Raw genomic sequence first — 12,151 nt, 5'->3', positions numbered from 1 at the left:
TTTTTGCGAAAATTCTTTTTCGTGATGCAAAAATGAATAGTGCGGCCAGTTTCCAAACGGCACGAAATACCTTGCAGAAAATAGTATTAAAAACGTGATCTCTTTTAATACCAGAACTTATCGAGCCGATAACGATAACTCATTTCGAAAACTGCACACGTTTTCATCTGTTTTTTCTCCAACTCCAGGCAAGTGAGTAATAACAAAAATCCAATCAGAATTGCATCAGAATATCCTGGTATTGATTGCCACAGCCCAACATTAGACGAAACCATGCCAGAGGAGGAACAGCAGAAGCAACAGCAAGCCGGCGACGGCAGCGCCAATCCTGCTAAGACACCCAAACAATTGGAGAAGGAGCGCCTCAAGGCTGAGAAGCTGGCCAAACTGCAGGCGAAACTGGACAAGAAGGCGGCAGTAGCTCCAGCGGCAGCCGAAAAGAAGGAGAAGCCCGAAGTACGTACAAAATGCGGCACTGGAAACTAGGTTATGTGCGAAAAAGTGAATGGGGAGCACAGCTATCTGGTAATTGGGGCTATTGTTCGTGGAGAAAGCTAATTTTTTGCTCTGCTATTACAGAAGCGGACCAAAGAGGTTAAAGAGGCCGCTGTGTACACGGCGCAGACAGCACCCGGGGAGAAGAAAGATCTGAGCGATCCGCTGCCAGATGCCTATAGTCCACGGTTCGTGGAGACCCAGTGGTATAGCTGGTGGGAGAAGCAGGGCTTCTTCACGCCCGAATACGGGGTGAGACGAAACCATTGATAAACCACCGTGACACTGACAGTGACACTCCTCTTCCCTACAGCGCGATTCAATCGATTCGCCGAATCCCAATGGAAAATTTGTGATGATCATACCGCCGCCGAATGTGACGGGATCTCTGCATTTGGGCCACGCTTTGACCAACGCCATCGAGGATGCCATCACGCGCTACCATCGGATGAAGGGACGCACCACTCTGTGGGTGCCCGGCTGCGATCATGCCGGTATAGCCACCCAGGTGGTGGTGGAGAAACTGCTCTGGAGGGACGAGAAGCTGTCGCGGCACGATCTGGGCCGGGACAAGTTCATCGAGCGCATCTGGGACTGGCGTCGCGAGAAGGGTGGGCGCATCTACGATCAGCTCAAGTCGCTGGGCTCTTCCTACGACTGGTCGCGCGTCAACTTCACCATGGATCCCAAGCTCTGTCGCGCCGTAACGGAGGCGTTTGTGCGGCTGCACGAGGAGGGCAGCATCTACCGCAGCTCCAGGCTGGTTAACTGGTCATGTACCCTGCGCTCGGCCATTTCCGACATTGAGGTGGACAAGGTGGAGATACCCGGACGCACTTTTCTCTCGATTCCCGGCTACGACGAAAAGGTGGAGTTCGGAGTGCTCGTAAAATTCGCTTACAAGGTGGAGGACAGCGACGAGGAGATCATTGTAGCCACCACGCGCATTGAGACGATGCTGGGTGACACCGCTGTGGCCGTGCATCCCAAGGACGAGCGCTACAAGCATCTCCACGGAAAGTTTGTGGTTCATCCCTTCTGCCCACGCCGCCTGCCCATTGTGTGCGACGAGTTTGTGGAGATGGAGTTCGGCACGGGCGCCGTGAAAATCACCCCCGCCCACGATCCCAACGACTACGAGGTGGGCAAGCGCTGCAACCTGCCCTTCATCACGATCTTCAATGACGACGGCTTCATCATCGGCGACTATGGAGAGTTCACGGGGATGAAGCGCTTCCAGTGCCGCAAGCAGATCCTGGAGCGGCTCAAGACGCTTAACCTTTACCGCGAGACCATCAACAATCCCATGGTGGTGCCCATTTGCAGTCGGTCCAAGGATGTGGTCGAGCCCCTCATCAAACCGCAGTGGTATGTCAGCTGCTCGGACATGGCCGCCTCGGCAACCGAAGCCGTACGCTCCGGCGAGCTTAAGATCATCCCCGAGCACCACACCAAGACCTGGTACCACTGGATGGATGGCATCCGGGACTGGTGTGTGTCCAGGCAGCTGTGGTGGGGCCATCGCATCCCCGCCTACCACGTCAGCTTCAGCGATCCCTCCATTCAAACCGGAACGGTAAGAAAACCCAATCAGGAACCCATTCATCAGGAGCTAATCTTTCACGATCTCTTGTCCAGCCTGCTCTTGGTGGAGTGGTAATCTGAAGCTCCTCTCCGCTCTGTATTTTATTATTGGTATATCCTTTTGTATTCTTTTGCAGAGCGACGACGAACAGTATTGGATTGTGGCGCGCAGCGAGGCGGAGGCCTTGAGCAAGGCCGCCGATAGATTCAAGGTGGATGCCAGTAAGATTGTGCTGAAGCAGGACGAGGATGTGCTGGACACATGGTTCAGCTCGGGCATTTTCCCCTTCTCGGTGTTCGGATGGCCGGACAACACCAAGGACCTGCAGACATTCTATCCCACATCACTGCTGGAGACGGGCCACGACATTCTCTTCTTCTGGGTGGCGCGCATGGTCTTCTTCGGCCAGAAGCTGCTGGGCAAGCTGCCCTTCAAGGAGGTATATCTACATCCCATGGTACGCGATGCCCACGGCCGCAAGATGTCCAAGTCCCTGGGCAATGTTATCGATCCGATGGACGTGATTCTGGGCATCACGCTGGAGGGCCTGCACGCCCAGCTCGTTGGCTCCAATCTGGATCCGCGCGAGATTGAGAAGGCCAAGGCCGACCAAAAGCAGGACTACCCTCAGGGCATACCCGAGTGCGGATCGGATGCCCTGCGTTTCGCCCTCTGCGCGTACATTACCCAGGCGCGTGACATCAATCTGGACATAAATCGTGTCCTCGGCTACCGCTTCTTCTGTAACAAGCTGTGGAATGCCACAAAGTTTGCCCTCCTCTACTTCACCGGCAACGAGAAGTTCAGCACCGATTTGAGCGCCTCCGATGCCGTTAACCAAATGGATGCATGGATCCTGTCCAGACTAGCGGCCGCCATCGAGGCCTGCAATACGGGTTTCGAGTCGTACGATTTTGCCGCCGCCACCAGCGCCTGCTACGCTTTCTGGCTGTACGATCTGTGCGATGTGTATTTAGAGTGTTTGAAGCCGATCTTCCAGGGCGGCAGCGAGCAGCAGCAAACCGAAGCGCGGCGCACCCTCTACGTCTGCTTAGACTTTGGTCTGCGGCTGCTCTCGCCGTTTATGCCGTTCATCACGGAGGAGCTGTATCAGCGGCTGCCGCGTGCGAATCCCGCGCCAAGCATTTGCGTTGCCAGCTATCCAAGTGAGTAATCTCCGCCAGAATCTGGTTAGTTATCCTACTAATGAGATTTTTTTTATGTTCCTCGAAGGCAACACCACCTGGCGCAGTGCAAAGATCGAATCCGATGTGGAGTTTGTCCAGAAAGCGGCACGCATCATTCGCTCCGCTCGCTCCGACTATAATCTGCCCAACAAGACTAAGACGGAGGCGTACATCGTGTGCACAGATGCCACGCCCAACGAAATACTCAAACGCTATGCCAGCGATCTGGCCACCATTTCCTACTGCTCCAAGGTGGCCTTCGATAGCCCTGCTCCGGCCGGTTGCGCCATCCTTACAGTGACGGGCCAGTGCGAGGTGCATCTGCTGCTGAAAGGCCTCGTGGAGGCTGACAAGGAGATCGCCAAGCTGCAGAAGAAGGGCGATCAGCTGGTCCAGACTGTTGGCAAGCTAACCCAGGCTATGCAGGCCTCCGACTATGCTACCAAGGTGCCCGCCGAGGTGCAGACGGCCAATGAGACGAAACTCACTGAGTCCCGTGCGGAGATAGAGCGGATTACGGCTGCTATTGAGACACTAAAGCTGATGTGAGGAGAGCGGAAGCTACCTCTCTGGAATGAGCATTTTGTTGATATTTAAGGGACGGACGCCTGTCCCCAGATACAGTTTATAAAAAAAATGTGCTACTCGCTTGCTTCTCAAAGACATTTCTTGCATGCCCATAGAAAAATATGTATTTATTCCGTACCACGCGAGCAATTTATAAATAAAAGAGAGAGAAAGTCCCCAATGCTGTTGCATCTACCAGGTGAGGCGTGTGGCATGATCCGTCTTGCGCTTGGACATTTTAATGTAACCCAAAAACTGAAGCTCGGCCACAGCGCGCGTGAAGCGTGCCCTGGAAAGGTAAAAAGAGTTTAAAAAAATGTGAGATCTAGGAGATTTTAAGACTCACTGTATCTGCGGATCGATCTGCTCTTGGGCCACCTCTCCGTCCGGATCCTCGCTGGCATGCAGCACCGAGCGGAAGGCCTGCAGCCAGTCGAACAGGTTGATCATGCGGCCGCACTCCAGGTGCAGTTTGTACACCACCGAGAGATCGGGCAGGGTGCCCATGAGCTGCGTTTGCTCGCGTAGCTCGCAGCACTTGCACTGCATGTAGAAGTGTGGGTTGTTGAGGGCCGTGTGCAGGGCCGCCCGTGGGGCACCAATTATGTTACGGCGCACTATGGAGATGTCGCTGAACACAAACAGCTCGTGGAGCGGTGGAGCCTCTGAGAGCGCCCGCAAATGTCCGCGCACCAGATGCGTCTCTATGTGCTCGAGCACCTTCTGCACGGATCGGGCAAACTCCGTGGTGGGAATCTGTTGGTGTCTCTCTTCCTGACTGCGCTGCAGGAGCTGTGCCTTGAGCTCTTGCCGCGATGCGACTTGCGTTAAACTAGGTGCAGGCCTGCTCTCATCAGTGGACATGGCTGGCATCATCTCGAGGGTGCCCATGACCACGTCGTCGAGCAGCTGTCGGACACTCTGAAGCTGGGGCCGCAAAACGGATATACAGGCCTCTCCCAGCTCGAGGGGAGCGATTTCCTCCACCAAAAAGTGGTCCGTTCGGGCTAGACTTTTGTTGACCTTGGCCACAAACTCCTCTTTGGACAGAAAGCTTAGCATTTGCCAGCATTCCTTGTACTCCGGGGACGCGGTGATCGGCCTGTTTAGACAGTTGACGTAGAGCTCGCGCAGCAGCTTGCCCAGTGGACAGCGCGGCAGATCTCCCACCAGCTCTGTAAAGAACTCCAACGTGCTGCGAAACAGCAGAAAGTGGAGCAGACAGTCACGCAGCAGCTGCGGCAGCTTCTTCTTTAGGTAGTCATCGTCGGTGAGGACGGCGATGATTCGCTTGCAGTCGTTGATCTGCTCCACGTATGGCCGGAACGAGGGCAGACGTCGTATGGTCTCCATATCGTCGTGCGTCAACAGCTTAATGCGATTTAGTGCCTTGCTGTAGTCCGTGCAGAGGGCATAGGCATTACCAGCAAAGTAGTGCTCCATCAGGCAGTACTTGAAGCCCTGAATGAACCCATGAATGGAGAAGTCGTAGTACAGAAAGATGTGCGTGAGGAACTTGAAGGCCTTGCCGGACAGGTGAAACGAGTACATAGGCGAGAGCAAGACCTTGTCCAGCAACTGTGCAGTCCAAAAATAACAAATTGAAATATTAAATTGTATGGAATCTATGGAACAGATCGAGATCTCACCTCGTTCAGGCCGGTGGGTGCTGGCTGTGTTTGGAAGACGCGCAGCCTGATCTTGCTGCTGACGTGGTAGGGTAGGGTGCTGTGCACCGCCGACATCGCTGTGGCCACGCCAAGGACAAGAACAAACGGAAGTGTGCCGCAGTGGGCGCTGAGTATGAGTATGAAGTCCTGCAGGACGTTGCCACTGAAGCACTCAAAGTCGGGTAGTATGACAACCAGTTGGCGTTTCCTCTCCTCCTCCGCTTGGAAGTTATTGGTGTACCAGGAGTTAAGCTGCTTTATCGTGCAGTGAGAGCGTCGCAGTCGCTTTCGATCCCGATCGGTTACATCCTCCTCCTCGTCTTCTGGGTCCTGTTCGCCTTCGATCAGGCTGAAGACCATGGCCTCGATGGCTGCCTTTAGAGTGGGGCAATCCCGGGACTGCAGCACACAGACACGAGCCGCCTTCTGGGCATGCAGGCGCTGGGTAAAAGTGTCAAACTGACTGAGATGATCCGGCTGATTGATGCCTGTGAGGAGGGCTGCTGTGGGCAGAATTTCATCCTGGATCTGCCCCTGGCCTACCACGAACTCCACCAATTGCCCGAGTGTGCGGGCATAGCTCTGCTGCTGTAAGCGATTAATGTGCTCATTCATTTGACTCCAAGTCTGGACGTAGGCATCGTAGAAGGGCTGCCCGATTACCTCCTTTCCGAGCAGGCTGCTCGTGGCTCCAGTGGCCCTCTTTCGCTTGCTGGAAGCCTTCTTGCCGGCACGCGTAGCTCCATTTTTGTAGACAAAACAGCCCTTTGCGGGTAAGACATAAAAGGATATTCATTTCCTATTTCAACGAAAGATTTTCGCAGCTCACCTTGGAAACAGATATTGTGGGGTCCATAGCTACAGTTCAACTGAAATTACGAATGATATGCTACAGTAGATAACTGCTGGTTTTTTATTTTTGTTTAGGTCAGCTTTGTGCCAATTTTAGTTTATTCACCGAATCAGCACTCGCATTCAAATAAAAAGTGAAATAAATAAAAACCAATGAGCAGCTGTGCCGGAATTGCGCCAAACGTCGGACAGGGCTGCAATACGATTTAATGTAATTGAGTGCAGTGCTACCCATCAATTAGTGTATGGCGCAATTTTCAAATCTTCACACAATCTTTTTCGACATGGTTTGCTTTTCTTAAATATAAGTCCTTTTTAGTCCTCTTGCGTAAGTGTTGTTTTTTATGGGTCATTTATAAATACAAGCCTTTTCGTTGCATTGGGATTTACATTGGGATCGCAGGAATCGGACCATTTGGAGGCCAAATGAAAAGATGGCATGAACATCAACAGAAAGTCGTGGAAGAGCATCAGAGCTGCCAGTAAATAGTCCTTGGTGCGCATTTCCGCAAACTTTCCGCCGTTGATAATCTGCGCGTGATACATAACAAACTGTAGGGAGTAAGAGCATCAATTAACGACTACTCCTAGTGGAAATATAAGTTCCACCTACCATCCAGATGCTGCCCAAAACAAAGGCTCGATGGACTAACAAGGAATATGGCATATTGGTCACGATGTGTAGCATTAGGAAGTACATAGCGCCAATGAGAGCAACTATGGCGAGTACAAACAGCACCACAATATCCAGTGTTATATCATGCTAAGGAAGAGATGAGATCAGGATTGATTGTCATAAAGAATACTTCCGTGGCAGCCAACTCACCGGTAGATAGGAACCGCACAGAAGAAAGACCCCCAGAACTACTGCCCAGACGACTAAGCTCAGCACTAATTGGTACATTTGGTGACGTACCACCAGAGAAGACACTCCCATGACAGCACACTCAAGCTGGAAATGCAGTTGGAAACAGGTGTGTTTCTTTGGAAATATATATATAATACTAGATCGTCTTACTATAACGATGGCAAATATCCAATTGATAGGCACTGTAAAGCGCAGAGCCTCGAAGAATATGAATACGGCGAACAGTACTAGTCCGACTGCGAAGAATATGCTGCCCACCCAATACTTTTTAGTGAAGAATTCGTTTGCTTTGTCCCTGAAAGAAAGCTAGGGTAAAAGAAATCGCCAAAGACCTGACATACTTACAATTCATTAATGTAATACCATTGAACCGCCGATAGAAAGAGAAGGACGGCTGTCAGGAAGTATGTAATTAACGAGAATTTCCTCCTCTCCTTCTTGTAGAAACGTGTATGTGCATACGCATCCATTATTTTGTGGGTTTGAGCTATTGTTGTTTGTGTGCTTTTGTTTAATGATAAATAAAACACTGACTACTGCAAATCAATTTTAAATTTCCATTCCGGGAAAAGTGCTGCCCATAAGTAAATTCGTAATTCTGGTGAGTTAGCCAACACTTACAACATCTCACAACATCTGTGACTTTCCTCCGCAAATTGCTACTCGTGCATTTTAATTTGTTAAAATGTTGGGCGATGACGATATATACGGCGACTTGGACGACTTTCAAAATGCCGAGGAAAAGGTGCGTGTGGTGTGCCATTCCAGTTGGCCAGGAAACTGTCTGTAACGTTTATTATCTTCTAGAAATCAAAGGAACTGCAGGCCTGGGAGAACAAATGCAAAAGCGCACAGGCCGAAATCGAGTGCCTTAAGGTGGAAAATAAGGCGCTCAACAAGAAGATCAAAGCTATGGAGGTCAATCTACAGAACCTCATGGACACTGCTAAATCGGAAATAAAAAGGAAGGAGTCTATGATTACGCAGCTGCGCAAGGAGTAAGTATTCCGGTTACCTTCAGTCCAAGAATCATAACATGTTTACATTACATTTTGCTGAAGGAAAGACGACATATGCTTCAGGCGGAAGCGCGGGCGAGCTGATGAGGATCCGAAGGATACAGGTCACGAGTACAAACGATCCAAGCTGTCGGAGCCCGTGAGCAACAAGTTTAAAACTGTGGTCGGCAATGATTCCAAGAATACAGACCACGAGAATCAACGACCCAGGCTGACAGAGCCCGTGACCAACAGATTCAAAACTGTGGTCGGCACTGAGTCAAAGAATACAGACCACAAAAGACCGAAACAACTGGTAGAACCTGTGGCCAACAAATTGAAGACTGATTCTAAGGATCCAAAGAGGCATAAGCTGGAGGACTCTGTGTACAAACTGGCGGACACTGTGACCAACAAATTCAAAAATGATCCCAACAAAATTGATAAAATTCATCACCAAAAGAGCTTTACAGGTGGAGAGTCCAAGTCGCATGACAACAAGGATAGCAAGCGTAAATTTCGCAGCAGATCTCCCAAGGAGGAACACCACAGGAGTTCTGACACCCGATTAAAAGATCGTGAGCGACGCCGCAGTCGCAGTCGTAGCGCCAAACGCTCCCACAGACATGAGCACCATGGGAGCCGCCACAGCAAGGAACGCTCAGGCAAACGCCGAAGTGCTTCGCGCTCCCCTAACCGCACTGCATCAACAAAGCCCAGGTAAGCGAAAAACGGCTTATATTCCGCACAAAACTTCATTGATAGCAGCATTTGACAATTCTTTCAGTGCTCGGCAGCCGGATAACGATCGCTCCAAAAGAAAACAGAAAGATGCCACAGTGACGACCCTCTTCGGCGAGGAGACAGACGACCAAGTTCTAGCCAGTCCCAACTATGAAATGATTAAGAAAATGCAAGCCAATATGTCCCCAGCGACGCCAGTAAAGCTTTACACACCAGAAAACAAATTGCAGGCAATCGCCGAGGACAAGCCCGCCAAAAATGCAGACATAACTGACGCTGTTGTTGAAGGGTACTTCCAGGTGAATCCTCTAGCCAAAGGCTGCAGTCTGCCATTTTCACAAGTTGCACAAGAGACCCTGGAGAAAGTTGGACCAACAGCTGGAGTGTTTTCGTGGGCCAGCAGTTTAGATAAACTGCAAATACCCGGATTAGATATGATGTGCGAGCAGCATTCTCCTATAAAGAATGAAATAAAGTTGACAGAGGAACAGCCTGAAGATTTGGATACTCCCAAAATAGATTCAATAGACGATTGTATCGTTGATCATACGGAGGAAGTGATTACTCGTCCAAAAGAGGACTGTAAGCCGGCAAAGGCGATAGAGGAAATGGAGAAGATGAATGAAAATCAATACAATGCAGAAGTTCCCGACAAAAACCAAGAGAGTTGCCTGGAAGCGGAATCCATACCCGAAGCTCCAGGCAAAGACGAAGAGATTCCAATGGACATCGAAACACTTGGCATCAATTCTACACTCAAAACGGAATTAATCTGCGAATCTGACAGCAAGGACGGAGAAAATTCAATGGATATCGCAACCTCTAGCATAAATCTTACACCCGAATCGGAAGAAAAGGAAAAAACTCTAAGTACTATGTCAGTGCCACCAAGTGCTGAAGTAATGGAAGATGCCGTTGAAGAAGCAACAGGAGAAGTGACTCACAATCCGCCAGCACTGGAAGACTTTAAGACCCCGACCAAATGTACGGATGCGATTTTAGGTGATGATTGTCCCACCCCAATACGTCCCAGTGAGATTACTACGAATCAATCATTAGAAGATATTAAAACCCCGACAAAATTTACAGCCATGAATGCGCCTTTAGGTGATGATTGCCCCATTCAGGTTACCGAAGCCATCGAAATAATTGAGGTTATACGATTGCCAGTGATAGTGGATATTGAGCATATTGCGTTAACCGTCGATGTTCCATACGGTTTATCAGAAATGAATACAGATGTCAGCTCAAAGTCGCCGGATTTAAAAGTCGTTGATAGTAAGAATGAAAACGAAGAGATTCCCAAGAAAGAAAGACGTGCATCGGTTAAGATTGTTAAAGATATGGAGATTGAGAAGGAAACTGTTATACATGAGGTGACGGCTGGCGGATTAGAGGACGATTGTCCTCCAATTGAGACTACTGTAATAGCAGATCCTGAATCAGAGAAAGATATTCCTGAAACTGAGGTTTCTGTGAATGCAACTGTTGTAATTGAGACTCCTTTAAATGCAACTCCTGCAATTGAGACGCCTATAAATACAGTACTTTTACCTGAAACTCCTGCGATTGAAACAAATGTAAGTTCAACTCACGGATCAGAAAATGGGACTCCTGAAGTTAAGGTACCTGTGATTGAGACGACAGTTACAAAGACAGAGAATGAGACTCCAGCCATTGAGGAGCCTCCTGTGACTGAGACTCCTGTTAAGGAAACTCTCGTTACTGATTTTCCTATCATTAAGACTCCTGTAGCTGTAGTTTATGCAACCAACAATGAGACTCCTGTTGTGGAGATTTCTGCTATGGAGACCCCTGAGGCTCCTGTATCTGTACTTAACGAACCAAAGAATGAATCTCCTGTAATTGGGACAACTGCAGTTCAATCGACTGGGATTGAGATTCCTATACTACCACCTCACGGATCTATACACGATTCTCTTATTGTGGCAGCCACTTCCAAGCCTTCCAACATTTTGTATGCTCTGCCAGATTCAACAAAGACCGATAAGAGTGAGGATATGGTTCTGGAGGCGGCCATGAATGAGTTGACCGGAGAGCAGGAGCCAGTGCCGAGTGCCCACAATACGAGCTATCCGAACCTCACACTCGCAGAGGACACCATTGAAATGGCATTACAGCAATTGCATCAGACATCGCCGGACGAGACAAAAGTCACTTCAACCTCCAACAAAGCCCAAAAGTCGCCCCAAAAGGATTTGCTTCAAATGCTTACCGAGTCTCCCCTTCAGTTAAGTCCAGCCAGGTCCCCGACTAAGGGCATAAAAACCACGCCAATGAAGACACCAGATAAACTGAGAGTCGAGAAGACTCCGCTCAAAAAACGCAAAATCCACTTGCTCGCGGATATGCAGACGGACGAAGTAGTTGTTCCGCAGACACCACCACCGTCCCAGCCGCCGGTTGCACTCGGAAACGAGGCATCTGTGACCCTCCAAAATGTGACCATTGATGAAACGCTAGACGAGAGTTTCAATCGTAGCTTCGGCAGTGACACCTCGGTGGTGACCAAACGCTGCTCCATGGGCTCCACGGACTATCAATTTGAGCGAATCAACGATGAGATCGTACTGCGTGTATCGCGACGCAGACGACGACCGCGCCCATCCCCTGTACCACCAGATGATGGTGAAAAGAGTGCTGAAACCTAAACAATTGTTATTTCATTATTTTGTAGTAGAAGTGGAGAGTTATTAAGTGAATTTGTTCTTCTCTTCTTCTTATGTTTTGAATTGTTGACTATCGCAATAAGATAACGATATATGTACTAGTATATAAGTATGGACAAACCAATTCAGATCTTTGATTGAAATTTGTAATGTGCTTTCCCTGAACTATTGGACCTTTTAATGTAATTTGAAGCACCATAACGTTTAAACAGATTTAAGTTAAAATATTTTAAAACATTTGGAGTATAAGAATGAAAATACCCATGAAGGGACTTTAAGTTAATATGTACCTGTCGTAAAATTATTTTTATTGTGTTCTGGCTTTATCGTCTACTGACTGCGTATCTTATACTCTTATGCGCTTTGTCTTTTCTTGCCCCCTTAATTCTGTCAGTCCGTTATTCGTTTCCTTTCCCTTTTCTATGTTATTGCGTTGCTCGTGTAGGGGAGGCAGAAATCCACAAAAATATTAAAAAAACAATATAGGTTGCTTGG

At 49.2% G+C, this 12,151-nt stretch overlaps 4 protein-coding genes across 8 annotated transcripts; 2 read left to right on the top strand and 2 right to left on the bottom strand.

Annotated features, from left to right (window-relative positions):
- The first annotated feature begins 59 nt into the window (after nt 1–59).
- ValRS (Valyl-tRNA synthetase) lies at nt 60–4,010 on the top strand. 2 transcript variants are annotated; one of them, XM_001361143.4, is made up of 6 exons: nt 60–192; nt 255–456; nt 580–747; nt 809–2,071; nt 2,217–3,246; nt 3,314–4,010. In XM_001361143.4, the coding sequence occupies exons 2-6, from the start codon at nt 274–276 to the stop codon at nt 3,814–3,816; spliced, it is 3,147 nt and encodes a 1,048-aa protein (XP_001361180.2). In that variant the 5' UTR covers nt 60–192; nt 255–273; the 3' UTR covers nt 3,817–4,010. The 2 variants fall into 2 exon arrangements, with proteins under 2 accessions (XP_001361180.2, XP_033234776.1); XM_033378885.1 differs by having other exon boundaries at nt 106–188.
- On the bottom strand, nt 3,921–6,462 carry Orc3 (origin recognition complex subunit 3). The gene is made up of 4 exons (XM_001361142.4): nt 6,334–6,462; nt 5,484–6,269; nt 4,181–5,412; nt 3,921–4,123 (listed from the first exon to the last, which is right to left on the bottom strand). The coding sequence occupies exons 1-4, from the start codon at nt 6,358–6,360 to the stop codon at nt 4,027–4,029; spliced, it is 2,142 nt and encodes a 713-aa protein (XP_001361179.2). The 5' UTR covers nt 6,361–6,462; the 3' UTR covers nt 3,921–4,026.
- A 55-nt stretch (nt 6,463–6,517) lies between these two features.
- On the bottom strand, nt 6,518–7,774 carry LOC15382885 (uncharacterized). Of its 2 annotated transcripts, none has more exons than XM_015184593.2 (5): nt 7,588–7,774; nt 7,375–7,519; nt 7,183–7,308; nt 6,970–7,119; nt 6,518–6,908 (listed from the first exon to the last, which is right to left on the bottom strand). In XM_015184593.2, the coding sequence occupies exons 1-5, from the start codon at nt 7,692–7,694 to the stop codon at nt 6,699–6,701; spliced, it is 738 nt and encodes a 245-aa protein (XP_015040079.1). In that variant the 5' UTR covers nt 7,695–7,774; the 3' UTR covers nt 6,518–6,698. The 2 variants fall into 2 exon arrangements, with proteins under 2 accessions (XP_015040079.1, XP_004444266.1); XM_004444209.3 differs by having other exon boundaries at nt 7,570–7,768.
- Nucleotides 7,775–7,800: 26 nt separating this feature from the next.
- On the top strand, nt 7,801–11,941 carry FLASH (FLICE-associated huge protein). Of its 3 annotated transcripts, XM_015184591.2 has the most exons (5): nt 7,801–7,969; nt 8,032–8,222; nt 8,286–8,942; nt 9,010–9,998; nt 10,056–11,941. In XM_015184591.2, exons 1-5 carry the CDS (start codon nt 7,910–7,912, stop codon nt 11,636–11,638), a joined length of 3,480 nt encoding a protein of 1,159 aa, XP_015040077.2. In that variant the 5' UTR covers nt 7,801–7,909; the 3' UTR covers nt 11,639–11,941. The 3 variants fall into 3 exon arrangements, with proteins under 3 accessions (XP_015040077.2, XP_001361178.4, XP_033234775.1); XM_001361141.5 differs by having other exon boundaries at nt 7,802–7,969; nt 9,010–11,941; XM_033378884.1 differs by lacking the exons at nt 7,801–7,969; nt 8,032–8,222 and having other exon boundaries at nt 8,705–8,942; nt 8,991–11,941.
- The last annotated feature ends 210 nt before the right edge of the window (nt 11,942–12,151 follow it).

The sequence above is a fragment of the Drosophila pseudoobscura genome, chromosome 3 (genome assembly GCF_009870125.1).
Source record: "Drosophila pseudoobscura strain MV-25-SWS-2005 chromosome 3, UCI_Dpse_MV25, whole genome shotgun sequence".
NCBI classification, from domain to species: domain Eukaryota; kingdom Metazoa; phylum Arthropoda; class Insecta; order Diptera; family Drosophilidae; genus Drosophila; species Drosophila pseudoobscura.
The sequence above is the reverse complement of the archived record's forward strand: the minus strand, read 5'-3'. Positions and strand labels throughout refer to the sequence as shown.